This window comes from Amblyomma americanum, chromosome 4 (assembly GCF_052857255.1).
Source record: "Amblyomma americanum isolate KBUSLIRL-KWMA chromosome 4, ASM5285725v1, whole genome shotgun sequence".
In the NCBI taxonomy this organism is placed as follows: domain Eukaryota; kingdom Metazoa; phylum Arthropoda; class Arachnida; order Ixodida; family Ixodidae; genus Amblyomma; species Amblyomma americanum.
In genome coordinates, this window is record NC_135500.1 from 188,731,824 (window position 1) to 188,747,579 (window position 15,756).

Below are 15,756 nucleotides of genomic sequence, written 5' to 3' on the forward strand. Positions count from 1 at the left end.
TAGAGGAGGCATCTACACAGCTTTCGCCGATTCTTCGTAAGAAAGGCAACACTGCGTCTCCAAACGTCGTGATGAAGCAAGTTCTGCTAAGATGGCTGCCGAAATCTTCATTCAGGCTCTCTGAATGTCACATTACTGCTTCTCTTTGTCGCTCCATTTCAACGGCAGGTGGTACAAACCAACTGGTTGTGCACTGCAGTGGTTTCAACGGGAGCCCTTTCCCCGCTTTACGCCAGCGACAAATCATGGTGCATCCAGGGGCCATATCTATCTCGCCTGGCTAGCCTCCACACCTAAGGCAGCTCAGATGGCGACAACTATTCAGGTGACTCCTTATAGCGAAGACGGTGCAGAGCTAAAATGCAAGAAAGCACCGCCATCAAATGATTGCAGAAGGCGGAATGCACCTGCTGGACAGCTGCAGTGGGTCTGTTCGATATAGTAATCCATCCTGAAGCCAAAGGACGCAGTGTATGGGTCTGCTCTTTTCTTTATGCTTCTGTAGATCAAACAGCGGACCACAACAACGAATTAGGTGCCACTGGAACGAAGCAAGCGCAACACTTAGTTCAGATTAGGATGATCTGTACGGCATTATTGATATGCTTGGGTATCGGGACCGAGGTCTTCACCGCATGCCCATGAACTCTGCAGACGACGGAGGGAAGCCTTCAGGAGGGTTGGTAAACTTGAAGGTTTATTTACATATCTACAAGAGAAGCAGGGAGACCAAAAGTCAGAGATGAAGTGCTACATATTTACAACAGAACCAGGGAGACCCAAAAGTCAGAGATGGAGTGCTACATATTTACAACAGAAGCAGGGAGACCCAAAAGTCAGAGATGAAGTGCTACATATTTACAACAGAACCAGGGAGACCCAAAAGTCAGAGATGGAGTCCCTTGAAACCAGCCAAATCGCGGCTTAAATACAGTGGATATTCCCTAGGCACCTAGCTAGGGAAACCGGTGGCTGATCAAGCGTCCAATGGGAAGACACACTCTTCATCGTCTCTTCCCTAACCCCGTGACCGCTCCGCCCCCACAAACACGTGCACAGGCGATAAGGAATCCTGGCGCCTTGAGGTCCTGGAATTGTTTCCGACCGGTTGAGCAGGTTCGCAAGGTCGTAGGTTTAGCAGGCGGTGACCCCCTCCGTGGGAAAGAGGTGTCCTGGAATGTGTTTCCCGACGGGTTGATCATGTGCACAAGGTAGTTGGCTTAGCAGGCGGTGATGCCCTCCGTGGGAAAGAGGCGTCCTGACGGCCCCGGGCATTCCAGAGGGTAAGATGAATCAGCCGTGTCCGCCCCCGCTTTGTCTGGCCGCACGTGCAAGCGAGCGAGGCGGGTTCGGCGCCTTTGTTCGCGTCTTTCTGCCGGTCCACGTGAGGGCGCAGTTCGGGAACAATGCCGCATTCCATACTCCGGACGAAGGGATGAGAGGCCCTTCGTCACAGCTCACCGTCGCCAGGAGCCGTTCCTAATCATCTTCTTAGGACGACAGCACCTTTGGGTCAAGCATAGTTCGATGGCGCCTGCCGGGCTCGTCTGTTCCCGCTGTCGGGCCTCCGATCACAACATTATCACTACTTCCTTTTAGGCTGATAAACTTTCCGTGGCGCAGTTAGTGATGTTATTTCAAGAAGGCTGCACGCATTCCCCAGCAATTTCTGTCAGGCATTTCAGGCAAACTACTGTGGTCCAGTTTAACAGATACCAACAAAATATTAGAAATCCTCGCAAACTGTAGTGCTTGTATAAAATAGACGCATGTCCATTGTTTTTTTACAAGTACGGCACCAGGCGAATGTAGAACATGATGTAGGCGGTTGGCGAAAAATGGTGTATGTAACAGGTATGCAAATAATGCTGTCCCTGTCCGGGCGGAGCAGTTTTAAGGACTGGGGCAAACAAGTAAGTGAACAATAATTACCGCATTAAGTTTGCAACGTAACGCAAGTAGAATTAAAAATGCGACAGGATGACATTCCCCTCTTTTCGACAATGCCTAAAAATATGAGCGCTCGCCTACTGCGTCGTCCAAAGCACAAAAACGCTGCCACAGCAGCATTAGCTAAGCGTCAGGCCCGCTCGCAAAATGAATCAAACAAAAGGAAAGCTGACCCAAACTAGCCTGAAATTCGGACGACATTTTAAGCAGCAAACAAAAATTGTACTTGTCTAGTGCATTTCTTCGTCTCTAGCGTCGACAGGCTGCATATGACTCTGTGCAAAACTTGTAGCTGCATTCCGGATGGTGCACCGAATGTTTTTTCGGTGCATAATAAGTCTCTGAAAGTAATTTGGAAGCTTTGGCAGCATTGATAGCACAGTTAATCACTCGTCACTCATTTTTGCAGCCTCATTGCCAGGAAATGTGATTTTCCGACGAGCACACTCCGCACACAAGCTATCGCAGGACGCGCTCCAAGCCAGAGCAGAGGAGGAACTTACTGTAGTCACGCTCCAACATGGCGACATTCCACCGGCTGCGATTTTATCCGATAGACGGCAGTAGTTTTGAATAATGCCTATTGCTACGGCAAGGAGATGGAGAGGAGAATGATATCGAGGTAGCTGTAGAAACGCCTCCTCTCTGGGCTGTTGGAAACCGGTTCCGCTGCCGCATCCACCGTGCTGGCACGAGGTGCACACGACAGTCCATCGAGCACTTGTAGACCAATGGAGGTCGAGGTTGACGCTCTCTCTAGCCGAGTTTAGCGATTTACGCGTCATAGCGCCATAAGTGTCATTTTTTGCGATGATCGACCCACAAACAAGGCTTCCAAAGCACATGGTCGACATGGAGACGGCGCGAAGGAAGCCAGTTTTTGAGGTGCTTCTGTTTATAAATTTCTGCCGACTTTCCGTACACAATCGCCTCCTTCCTAGCGCTGTATTCGTAGCTTGGCTGAGGCTCGAACCGAGAATTTTTCAGCACTTAATATGGGAGAAATCTGCCTACCATTGTACGCAGTCACTTGCATGCTGCACTTGGATGGATGCTAATATGGTGCCGTTCAGAGGAAGGGACAGCACTCCAGAAACAGTTCAGCATCTGCCCATGCAGATGCGCAGAAGGAACAAGTGTCTGCTAACCACAGAAAAAGTTTTGCATGACCTTTTTATCCAAGTCTTCATGCAAATATTTTGGACGCCAAGATAAGAACTGAATTTAGGACTAAGTGCCCATGAATGTTGATTACTGAACGCATTTTTATTAATTTACTGCACTCTCCACAAAGTGAGAGAATGACAGTCTGCACTAACTGACAACTTGTGCTAAAATTTATTGGCACATCCGACCACCCTTTTTATAAAAAGTCAAACAATCAAGATCAGCTGTGACACCTTTATTGCAAATCCTGTAACAAAGCCAACCTGGCGCTACAGCCAACACTAAGCATCAACTCAACGAGAGGCACGTGCCTTGCCTCGGTGAACGTCATGTGTGCACTGGCTGCTTGCCTAGCCTACCATGTCCAGGGCAGTAGAGGTATCAAATTACAGTTGCACTGTTCATCCTGAACAATCCTGAGAGTAATATAGAGTCATGTCATAAATTTAGCACAATGGTCTGCCCTGAAGGCAGTCAACCTTGCCCACTTCTTGAACCTCTACTCGATGAACTGCCGGACGAAGACGGCCTGTGCTTCGCTGAGGCCAAGCTGCTGCCGCTCAGCTTCAAACGCCGCCAAGGTGCCATAGCCAGAGCAATAGCCATTCAAGCGGGCAGCAACATGGCTCTCCTTGAAATCCTGCAGACCGGCCTTCTTGAGGCTTTCACAAAGTTCAATGTGGCGCCGAAGCAGATACTTTTGGTGGTAACTGCAAGAAGGCAAAGAAATCATTTAAAATTAATTCGGCACCAAACATGACCTTTTAGGGCTATACGGAAAGCAACAGCCTCAGAGCAAATACGGATAGGGAGATGAGGGAGCTTGTTTGTGAGATATGCACAGTGGTATTTGGTCAGTTCTAACCTGCCTAAGAAGAACCTCCCGTTTATTTAATATAATGCTCTGGCCCCACCAACGTCAAATATATTAAAACAATCTTCAATTTCCACATTTTTGAACAAATTTTTGACCCCTTTCAAGTTCTAATTATCGAGAACCAACTGTGTCTGCGTATAGAGTGACAGAAGACAACAGTGATTGAAACCAAGGAAAGAATTACATTTTTTTTTCCTGAAAATAAGTGTTGGTCCTGAATGGGACGCACTAGAGTGAAGAGCTGAGCTAGTTGACACATATTTTTTGTACCCGAAGATACAAGATGAGAAGAACATGTGTCAGCCACAACTAAAGTTCATTCAAGCACTTGCTCTGGAATATAAGAAGAAAAGAAACAGACTTATGCAGCCACAAAGTATCCCAAAACAGGTTACCTCAAAAGCACTTTTACACCCAGTCCATGGACCCGCCACGGTGGCTCAGTGGTTAGGGCGCTCGGCTACTGATCCGGAGTTCCCGGGTTCCAACCCGACCGCGGCTGCTGCGTTTTTATGGAGGCAAAACGCTAAGGCGCCATTGTGCTGTGCGATGCCAGTGCACGTTAAAGATCCCCAGGTGGTCGAAATTATTCCGGAGACCTCTACTACGGCACCTCTTTCTTCCTTTCTTCATTCACTCCCTCCTTTACCCCTTCCCTTCCTGCGCTGTTCAGGTGTCCAACGATATATGAGACATATACTGCGCCATTTCCTTTTTATTATTATTATTATTATTATTATTATTATTATTATTATTATTATTATTATTATTATTATTATTATTATTATTATTATTATTATTATTATTATTATTATTATTATTATTATTATTATTATTATTATTATTATTATTATATTAGTCCATAGTGAAATAGACAATTTGATGGGTCAGGGTCCTCTTCCCATTCAGTGAACATTTCAAAAAAATTTTGCGGAAGTAGCTTTCGTAACTGGAGTTTCTTCTTAGTAAAGCCGCACATGGTCTAAGACGAATGTCATAATGGAAGACTCTAGATCAAATGGACCATCTAGGGTTTTCATAGTGCATCGATAGCACATAGACAAGAGGTGTCCTGGCATTTCACCTCCTCCAAAATGCAGCTGCGAGAGGCAAGTTTCAAACCCATGACCTTGAATTCAGCAGCCGAACGCCACAGCCACTGAGCTACTACGGCAGGTGTTCCGAGGAAATGGCTTTGAGCTTCTTTGTCCTATCAAGTGCCTGAGAGAGAATGCTACAGCTCCTAGGCTTGCGACATAACTTTTTGGTAGATGATTTGTGCTGGCCCTTCTGCCACAGGTCATCTCGGCCACTGCTAAACTTTCCCTTCTCACTGCAAGGCTGAAAAGCATGCTAATGCGCTTTCTCCATTGAGATCGTCTTTGAGAAAGGGCTAGCTACTACATGATGAAGCTTGGCAGCACGAAAAGAGCGGAACACAAGATGAAACATACTGACATGGGACAAGCACTGATTTTATCCTTCGTTCGGCCCTTTCAGTGCTGCCAAGCTTCCTCGGTTCACGCTTTGGCATTTGTTTCCAGAAGTACACTGATAGGCTCGAAGCCTCAAAATTTTCGGACGGTATGCAGTTAAACGTATGTGAAAGGCTTATAGAAGCCAATAAATGCACGTGTGAAGGAAAAAACGTGAACCAAGAAGAAAGTAGTTACGATTCCTTATATCCATGAAACTTCACAGTGGCTAAAAATAGAAAACTAGGTTTTCTGGCACAGATGTTGCTCTCAAAAGCTACAAATAAAATTTTCTGGCTGTGTCAGGCAGTACATAAGAAACTATATGCAAAATAGAACACAACACAGTTACGTGTATGAGAAAAGACGCCATATTTCAAGTGTAGTAAGGGTGTCATCTGCAAAATTTCCTTAGTATTTGATGACGTTAACTTTCGGCAAGACAGTCAATACATAAATTTGTGCCTAGGAGAACATAAAATTATCGACGCAATTGACAATGCCCATAACTTTCGTTATGTTATCTCGGTTTTGTGCGCAGCCGTTTCTTTGGTAACACGTCCACCAAACGCTGACACCATGACCAATGCGCGCAATTGCCACTTCAGGCCTTTCATAACGCAAAATCTGGCAGTTCTTGTGTAATTTGCAAAATCGTATCTCTCAATACGTAAAATCACTTTTTTTAGATGACACATGACAAGATTTTTAAGTGCTGTTTTCATGTCTGCATTCACTTGGTTTCGGCTCAGCATTTTCACATTCCTTGCAGCAGTATGGGTTTATCTGTTCCCTTTACTCTTATTTTACTGAAAGTAGTCTGGTAAACCTTTAACCTTATATCATCTGTGTTCTTTCGCACTTCGGGCACTATAAAGGAGACGCTTAGTTGAAGTGCTCCCTACATCGAGCACAGGAACGAAGGAACGAAATACTTGTCACCTTGTGTGAATGTGCTGACATTTAGAACATGCTACTAACAAAATCTCAGTAATGCCTACTACACGCACCAAACTGAGCAACATGTTGTCCAAAGACAATACGTACTCTTCAGCATCGTAAAATACTCCGGCAGGAACGATCTTTGTAGCGATCGGCCTCATTATCTTGTCCTGATGCTGTTTCAAGCTCTCCTCAGCAATAGCCTTTTGCTCGTTGTCATGATAAAAGATGGCAGACATATACTGCCGTTTCTGACATGCAGTTGGGTCATGAAAATCCCAGAACATATCTAGAAGGGTCCTGTAATCTGTCTCAGTAGGATCAAAGTCCAGTTGAATGGTCTCTGTGTGGTCACCTCTGAAAGTGCAGAAAACAAGCATGAGTTTACACAAGAACAAGATCGCAAAGACGTTTCTACTGCCTGCACCACTGATTGTTGGATAAGGCTGCATGAGGGTCAGTCAGTTCGGTTCGCACACAAGGCGGACTGTTTGCAATGACGATGCTTTCACATTCACGGACATTTGACCAAATGCCAGAACCCCTGAGTATGGTTGGAAACTCCTATGCACTGCTGCGCCACCATCGACTCATGGATGCCTGGATTTTCACAAATGCCCCATGCACAATGGTCTCAAATGCATCGAAAACCATAAAACACAATTTGGCTCCTAAGTTTAAAAGAATGTGATGCATTTAATTTATACTGCTCGCTTGTATGAAGTAATGCCTGAACTCGAATGTTTCGAATGAACAGTGATCTTGCTCATTGCAGTTCAACTGCACTTTTGATATCTTGACCTGAAATGCAAAATCCTTAGAAAATCAAAAAATGTAGCAAAAAGAAAAAAGGCCCCAGAGAGTTTTGGTTTGATATGTGGGGTTTAACATCCGAAAGCCACACATGGGCTAAAACAAACACCATAATGTCGACCCCCCGGTTTTTCTTAATGTGCTGTGATATCACACAGCACACATGCGTATTTGCATTTCACCTCTATCAAAACGCAAATCCAGGATTCAGTCCAGCCTCAGAAAAGTTTTATGACATTCATATTGATGCTACTCAAAATCTTGAGGAGGGACGCGAAATTTAAGTCGCAAAATTCTGTAAAACTCGAATTTTAGGAAGCAGCAGTTTCGAAATCTACAAGGCCTTTTGAATCGCACCCCAAAACATTTACTTCGGAAACAAACCCAAAGTGACCTAAAAAAGGTTTTCGTCAACATGCGTTGCAATAAAGTGGCTGAAATAAACACTACAACAAGTAACTATAAACAAGCTGCTGTGACTGGTTCTTTTTTACTTTTTCCAAATGTTTTCCTCACACAGTATTTGAGGTGCATTCTAAGGCAGCTCTCTTTTTTCTTATATGTGCAGTGCCTTCTCTTTTCCTTGTTTTAGCTTTCATTCATTACTATAGATGTTACCCACGCAGTTGAATATGTTTTCACAAGCAATATGTAACTGGCATGTAATTAAGTGTGCCAATGCAATAGATAGACAGGTGCGACAATAAATAGAATTGAAAGCATGTTACATTCACAAGTGCATGATAAGTGCTAAAGAGAAATAAAATACCAAAAGCCAAACTCTAAGATACTAGTAGGCTCTTAGCCAACTTTTCTAACACTAAGACTGGTAAGTCGTTAGAGCGCAACTGTAATTAACTCATTGCTTTCCAAACTTTGTAATTAATGCACAAAAATCCTGCGTACACTGTTGTATTTGAGAAGTTCCCTTTATTTCTACATTTAAATTTCAAATGAATGGGAATGACTACTTAGAAAAAAAACTCAAATCAGCCAAATACAGGTAAGAAAAGCCTACTCTAATATAAATCGTGACTGCAATGTATGTGCCGCGTCACAATAGCAAATCTGAACATTGCCAAAAAACGTGACCCTAACACCAGACAAACATACACTTAACAGCTGTTCCATGCAGCCCATAAATGTTGTATTTTTGCTGTTAACACCAAACTTTTAAGAAAGTGAGTCAACGTGCTGTCATGTGTGAATAAAAGCGTCTGTACAACAAAGATCACAGAGCAGTAGGGGGCTTCAGAAGGCAAGCGTCTAAACATTGTTGTTGTGCCCTAGGAGATGAAGGACGCTTGCACTACTGCCTCTTTGCCTTGAGGACATGAGTTTAAAATCAGGGAATAACGAAGATCAGGAATGCATGGCGTCATTATACTTTCACACAACCAAGGGATCGGCCTAATTTCATGTGACGCACAACATTTCAAGAGCTGAGTCAATTTGAAAAAGTGCGCCACAAAACAAAAAATAACCTGCAGGAATTCTGGATATCCACATGACAACAGATATTTCAATAAAAAGTATTGCTGCATATTCTCATCCGCACAGAACAAAATGAGAGTGTCCCATATGCACCATAAATTGGTATACCAACTTAAACCTGTTTTAAACAGGAAAAAAACTGCTGTGCAGCACTGAATCCAACTGTGAAAACAGAAATGGCTATTTGTTTTTGAGCTGCGCCTACTACTGGACAAATTATGGCTTATTCCCAGAAACCATGTGGAGGCGGAACATTAAAGTACCAAAGAAGCTGACCGTAACACCAAATTCAAACCTTTGCCAGAGGCTTATGACGCCAACTGGCAGTCTTAGATATGATGTCTGGCAGTTGAAAAGAAATATCTGTGACTGGAAAATTCATGTTCATTTAGTAACTAATTCACAACACTAAAAGTAACTTCAGCAGGCTCTGCTTTTCTAGTCATCACAACAAATATGCGGCTGAATACCAAGATAATAAATTGTCAGGAAAGCCAAAATTTAACACCCAAGAAATAGTTTTGCAGTCACAAAAACAGGACAGTACCAAATCAGAAGTATATCTGCATGGCTCTATGAAAATTGAATTGTACTGCAAAAATTTATTGCTTCAAGTTTGTCTTCTAGAAGCATTTATGATGCTGTCAGGAGAGGAAACAATACATACATGGGCTATCAGGACGCTGTCAATTATCATTATGTGCTACATTAGGTGACAGTTTTGCAAGCAAGCCAAATGCTGCCCAATCTTTCCTTCATGGTCTTCAAGAAGAAAATAACGTCGATTTAGAACCATTGTCATCATTAGTGTATATCAAAGCAGTGCGTAGTAGCAACCGAGCAGCCTGAAAAGTGGTTTACATCAATCAGCTAAGCTTACTCATGGAAAACTGACATAAATATCTCACAGGACTTCATTCATGAACTCGTTCCTTCAAAGAATTGTTGCTAACGGATAAAAACTTTCAAATTTCGCCCCAAAGTAAAAAACACCAAATTCACTGCATCATAAGTTTCGTTTATTGCATGCATTATGGCCTGGTTTCACTGCACTAATACACTGCTTGCAGCAGCAATGTTTGAAATAAATTACTTTTTAAATGACTAGCGCAGTGCTGCCCAACCTTCCAGACTCGTTAAGTGGCTTGGCTTATACATGGTTGATGTGCGTTTTGTGAAAGCCTGTGTTCACTCGTGATTTTACTGTATCAGGGTTCTGTAAGCGTTAACTTTGCAGGATGTTTGACAAATCTTTAATGAAATGAACATACTTGGCGTGCTGACCATGATATATGCAAAAAAAAACTTTAGTGAAGTGCCTTCTCTGCTCAATCTAGTAATAACGGCACAGAATCCGCGCTCTTGATTCCTTTCTTCTATGCACGTGCCCGCGTGAAAACATGTACCGTGAAATGTCCGCTTCTCGCTCAGCTGCTCATCACTTACAAGTTTTTGTAGGTCGGGTTCTTCGTAGTTCCACCTGTGTAGCCGACGCGGGTGCGAATAACCCCCGGGGCGCAGCCATACTGCGCCTCGGGGAACCAGAATCATGCTAAAGCAAGGGTTGCTTTTTTCACCGCCACGTTTGGTTCGTAGAGAGGCATCTGAAACAAAAGGGTGGCTTCAAGGCACTTTTGTCGCATAAACCGGTCACCGCGCACAAACAAGCATCACATATCGATCATTTCTGCATACTTATCACTTTCGCATCATATCCCGCCTGTTAAACCAACATGAAAGAGAAGAGCCCGAAATGTTTTCTCACTTCCGTCGCGTCTTTGCTGCGTTGCTATCTAAAGGCATCTAAAGAGCAATGCACCGGCGCAAACTAGTAAGACAGTTGTGCGCCACGAAGAAATTCATAACATAAAATAACCACCGAAGGCGTTTTGGCTAAGATTTCCATACCTCTGTACAGGAATGCGGATCACCCATTACCAGTTGTCCTGAAGACGGCAAAGGTAATGAAAGCTCATGCAGCGCAGCGTACCGGTGGGCTTGGTTACGGAAGCAGCTGTCTTGCGCTACATCCGCGCAGCAGAGCCAAAACAGCGGACATAAAAGTAAGCGCTTACGTACTGCACCTCAATGGAGCGTCTAAAGACCGGGAGCAAGAGCCGAAGTGAAGCGGCAGGAAACCGCGTCAGATAGAAACAACCGCATCCGCACGCATATCTGCTGTCGATGTGTTGAGGGTTTTGAGGACGTCCGCAGCAGCAGCGACACTGGCGACGCACGTCACGAACTCTCACGTGTCGCTCGAGCGAGGCTACGCTCAAGCGTGCAATCGCTTCGTTTTTTTATTTCCTTCTTCTTTTTCCTTCTTTCGATAGAACGACGTGCGCTGAAGCTGATAATGGAGATTTCGCATCTATTTGCCCATAGCCTTGTCATACTACTGCCTTGACATCTTTTCCATGGCGCAAAACATCGTACGCGGCAGCTCAAAGAAAACTGCACGTCTCCATACTACCTTGGCTCTTCCGTTTGATTCGCGCGAGGACAAATACGGTTATTATTTCGCATTAACAATGAAACCAGATTTAAACTTTGTGCTTTACGCGCTCCATGACACGCTTTCTCTTACGAGAAGCCAGCCTGTTTCAACAGCCGGAGTCATGACCGAAATGACAACAAACCACGGAAATGTTCTTTTTTCATCCCTCACGTGAACTAAAGACCTAAGCACTAACAACACGTCACAGGCGTCATTCTATGGGTGAGCTCGTTTAGCAGCCACCAGTAATTTTTCTAACACTCAAGACGTAACCACAGGTGTCCCGCAGGGATCCATACTAGGCCCCTTACTATTATTAATGTTCATCAGTGACCTACCTGTTGCACAAGATCACACGAAATGCATACTGTATGCGGATGACACAACAATTTACACTTTTCACAAATCCACCGTCGCTCTTCAGGACATACTTAACACAGATCTACACAATGCAAGCAAGTGGTGTAAAAATAATATGTTACAGATGAACCCCCAAAAAACAACTTTCATGTTATTTCACTCCCCTCTCACTGTCATAAAAACTCTGCCATCACTAATGCTTGATAACCACTTCCTGTCTGTCTCTGAAACTTCCAAATTTCTAGGCGTCACTCTAGATAAGCACCAAAAGTTTAATCGCCATGTTCAATCACTCCTGGAAAAAGTTTCTTTCGGCATTCATATCGTAATCAAATCGCGTGCATATTTTCAACCACATATCATTCGTTCATTATATTATGCTTATATCCATAGCCACCTTAGTTACTGTTGGTCTTGCTGAGGAAATACATACTTCACACACACTGAAAGCAGCGCCTTCAAAATCAAGCCATCAGGCTCATGACATTCTCCTCATTGCAATCGCCCTTTTCACCGCTCTATCACAGCTTGAACATACTTCCCCTCCAACAATTATTTTCTCTAAAGTTATCCATAATTATGTACAAGTTAATTCATCATCACGCTCACATTGACGGTGTCACTGATCAACTTATTAATACTAACCCTACTAGGTTTCAACAGCGTAATAATTTCCTTTTACCTAAAGTTAGGACTAATTATGGAAAATTTACTACCGTGTTTGCTGGCATATCCCATTGGAATTCCTCACCGTGTGAAATTAAAACATCCGCTACTGTTCACACATTAGATCATCGTATTAAAACTTATTTAATTGACTCGCTGTCTAATCAACAGATCTAGACAGCAATATCCCAGTTTTTGGTTGTATGTTGTATTATGTAACTAAGTTGATATTCTACATGCTTATTTTGTTTTCATTACAGATTTTATTGTTACCGTTGCTTTTACTCTTATTGCCACCGTTGCTTTCTGTAGGTTGTATCTTAACACTAATTACGTACTTTACTGCTTCCCATTATTTGTTATTCTACCCAACTTGTTTTGTTCTAGGAGGTCCCCCCCCCCCCGACAGTCATGCACTATAGGACCTCCTGCTGTACTACTTTTATCGTATTTGTCTTTTTCACATGCATTCCTGAATAAAACTGAATTGAATTCAATTCAATTGAACCAGTAGAGACCACAGGATGGTAACGTCTTGAACTAGCCTAGACTTGAAAAGGCAACGGAAGGAACTAGTGAAGCGGAAGCCGATTAACGATTTAGCGGTTAGAAGGAAACTAGGGGAATTCAGAATATCGCTTCAGAATGGATATGTGGCTTTAACTGAGGACGACGACCTCAATATTTAAGCTATGAACGATAATCTCACCGCAATTATTACGGGGCGCGCAGAAAAGGTAGGCGGTAAGATGGTTCCACAACACACCGGCAAACTGACTCAGATCCGATTAGGAAACACTAAAAGTTGAAAGCATCAAGCCCCTCTAAGAGAGTAGAATTGGAAGAACTATCAAATTTGATCAGTAAGCGCACAGTATATGACATGAGAAAGTTTAATATGGATAGAATCGAGCACGGTGTAGAGAACGCAGGAAGCCCAAAAGCGGTGAACAGGAAACTAGGCATAGGCAAAAATCAGATGTATGTGTGAAGAGACAAAGAGGGCAATGTCATTAGCAACATGGATAACATAGTTAAATTAGCCGAAGTGTTGTACACATATTTATACAGTGCCAATGTAACCAGGACGTAAATGAGTCACTATCACACACAAATCGGACATCCCGTCAGTAACTAAAGAGGAAGTAAAGAAAGCAAGAGGAGAAATGCAAAGGGGGAAAGCAGCTGGTGATTAGGTAACGGCAGAACTGTTGAAGGACGGAGGGGAGATTGTGCAAGAGAAACTGGTCACCCTGTAAACGCAATACCTTATGTCCTCGAGTGTACCAGAGGCTTGAAAAAACGCTAACGTAATTTTGATTCATAACAAAGGAGATATCAAGGACTTGAAAAATTACAGGCCGACCAACTTACTGTCCGTTGCCTATTACGCATTTCCTAGGGTAATCGCTAATGGAACCACGAGAACCTTAGAGTTCAATCAATCAATTGGTTTATGGTTTATGAGAGTTTAACGTCCCAAAGCGACTCAGGCTATGAGGGACGCCGTAGTGAAGGGCTCCGGAAATTTCGACCACCTCGGGTCCTTTTACGTGCACTGACATCGCACAGCACACGGGCCTCTAGAACTTCGCCTCCATTTAAATCCGACCACAGCGGCCGGGATCGAACCCACATCTTTCGGGCCGGCAGCCGAGCACCATAACCACTCAGCCACCGCGGAGGCCAATCAATCAAATGATCAGATAAGCTTCCGCAAAGGGTACTCGAAAACAGACCATATTCACACTATCAATCAGGTGATATGGAAATGTGCAGATCATAGCCAGTCTCTATATATAGCCTTTATAGATTTCGAGAGAGCATTTGACTCAGTCGAAACCTCAGAAGTCATTCAGGCATTGCGAAATCAGGGTGTAGTAGAGCCTTATATAAAAATACTGGCAGATATGTATAATGGCTGAAGAGCTGCAATAGTCCTTCATAAAGTTAGCAATAAAATTCTGATAAGGAATGTTGTCAGGCAGGGCTACACGAGCCAGTGCTATTCACCTCCTGTTTGCAGGAGGTATTTACAGGCCGGAATTGGGAACAGTTGTGGAGAAGAGTTAAGGGAGAACACCTTAATAATCAGCGATTCGCTGATGACATTGCCTAGCTGAGTCATTCAGGAGGTGAACTGCTAATCATGTTCAATGAGTTAGACAGGCAGAGCAGAACGTTGGGTCTGAAAACTAACATGTAGAAAACCAAAGTAATGTTCAACACACTAGCAAGGGAACAGCAGTTCACAAATGGCAGCGAGGGGCTGGAAGTGGTAAAGAAAAACGTCTACTTAGGGCACGCAGCGAAAGCTGATCCGGATCATGAGAACGAAATAGCTAGAAGGACAAGAATGGGGTGGGCGCACATAACCGGTTCTCTCACATCATTAATGGTAGTATTCAAATATCCCTCAAGAGAACAATATACAACCGTTGTATCTTACCGGAACTCACGTGGAGAAACGTGGAGGCGAACGAAAAGGGTTCAACTTAAATTGAGAACCACGCAGCGAGCTATAGAAAGGAAAATGATAGGCGCAACGCTAAGTGACAGAAAATGGCAAAGCGGACCAGGGAACAAACGCGGGTTATTCGAATCCTTGTCGAAATCAAGAGAGAGAAATGGCGCGGGCAGGACATGTAATGTTAAGGCAAGATGACCGGTGGCCATGACCCGATCCGACGACTTCATTAACGTGCTGTGAAAGACTGGCTTCCGCTGAAATTTTTGCAGCCGTCAACAGTTAAGACGCGACCGTACTCGTGATCTGATTTTTCTGTAATGAGCAGCCAGCTAGCCACGACTCTCCGTAAGGTTCGGACGCCTGGGTCTGTACGAAGATCTGCACAGGCGATGGCCATATGGTGACGCCGACTGGCGTCTGCACCTGCCAAATACAGATCCGCGCTGCCGTGTTACAGGAGTGCTCAAAATATTGATTCGCACCATGCGACCAGCATGCGGCCGAACTGTACATCTTGGCGCGTGGCCTAGCGTCATCTTTCTCTCGTCCCAGCCTCGTCCCAGTAAACGGCTGTCTTGCTGCTTGCTACGTTTGTCAGTGACCACTTTCAGATACCTTTAGTTACCTGCACCTTTTTCACTTACCTTTGCACATGTCATCATCGCCAGCCGAGTTGAGTCCATTTCACAATAGCGATATTTTTTCAATGAAAACAAATAATTTTGTTCTGCGCTAGACACGACCACGTTGGTCCGGAATTTTCTAAGCTCGTCACTCCACTTCACTCTCGACCACCATCAATCGTGTCTTTTTTTGTCACATGGTATCTGCTAAAAGGGTGTAATCGGGCACCGCACATGTATGTACAGACTCTTAGAAAAACATTCAACAGAGGTGTGCCTGGTTGGTAAAGAAAATTTAAGTGAGAAATGAACGCCGACCTAGTTCTTGCAGAATAATAGATTTTGTTTCGGAACCTACTCGGTTCTTGCATCAGGTGTCAGAGAACCAAGTACGTTCCGAAACGTGGTGTTACCTTACAAGA

General features: G+C 43.9%; 1 protein-coding gene across 3 annotated transcripts; it reads right to left on the reverse strand.

Moving 5' to 3' along the window:
* Window positions 1-3,337: 3,337 nt before the first annotated feature.
* Window positions 3,338-10,955, reverse strand: LOC144128853 (peptide methionine sulfoxide reductase-like). Of its 3 annotated transcripts, none has more exons than XM_077662618.1 (4): window positions 10,798-10,955; window positions 10,165-10,322; window positions 6,517-6,768; window positions 3,338-3,827 (listed from the first exon to the last, which is right to left on the reverse strand). In XM_077662618.1, exons 3-4 carry the CDS (start codon window positions 6,696-6,698, stop codon window positions 3,617-3,619), a joined length of 393 nt encoding a protein of 130 aa, XP_077518744.1. In that variant the 5' UTR covers window positions 6,699-6,768; window positions 10,165-10,322; window positions 10,798-10,955; the 3' UTR covers window positions 3,338-3,616. The 3 variants fall into 3 exon arrangements, with proteins under 3 accessions (XP_077518744.1, XP_077518745.1, XP_077518743.1); XM_077662619.1 differs by having other exon boundaries at window positions 10,794-10,941; XM_077662617.1 differs by having other exon boundaries at window positions 10,627-10,908.
* Window positions 10,956-15,756: the final 4,801 nt, after the last annotated feature.

What these genes read in the sequence shown, in the direction of transcription:
- LOC144128853 (XM_077662618.1), bottom strand. Translation starts at nt 6,698, where the DNA reads ATGTTCTGGGATTTTCATGACCCAACTGCATGTCAGAAACGGCAGTAT. An exon ending in GTATTTTACGATGCTGAAGA is followed by an intron (nt 3,828 to 6,516) that starts GTACGTATTGTC and finishes GCCTTCTTGCAG; the next exon opens with TTACCACCAAAAGTATCTGC.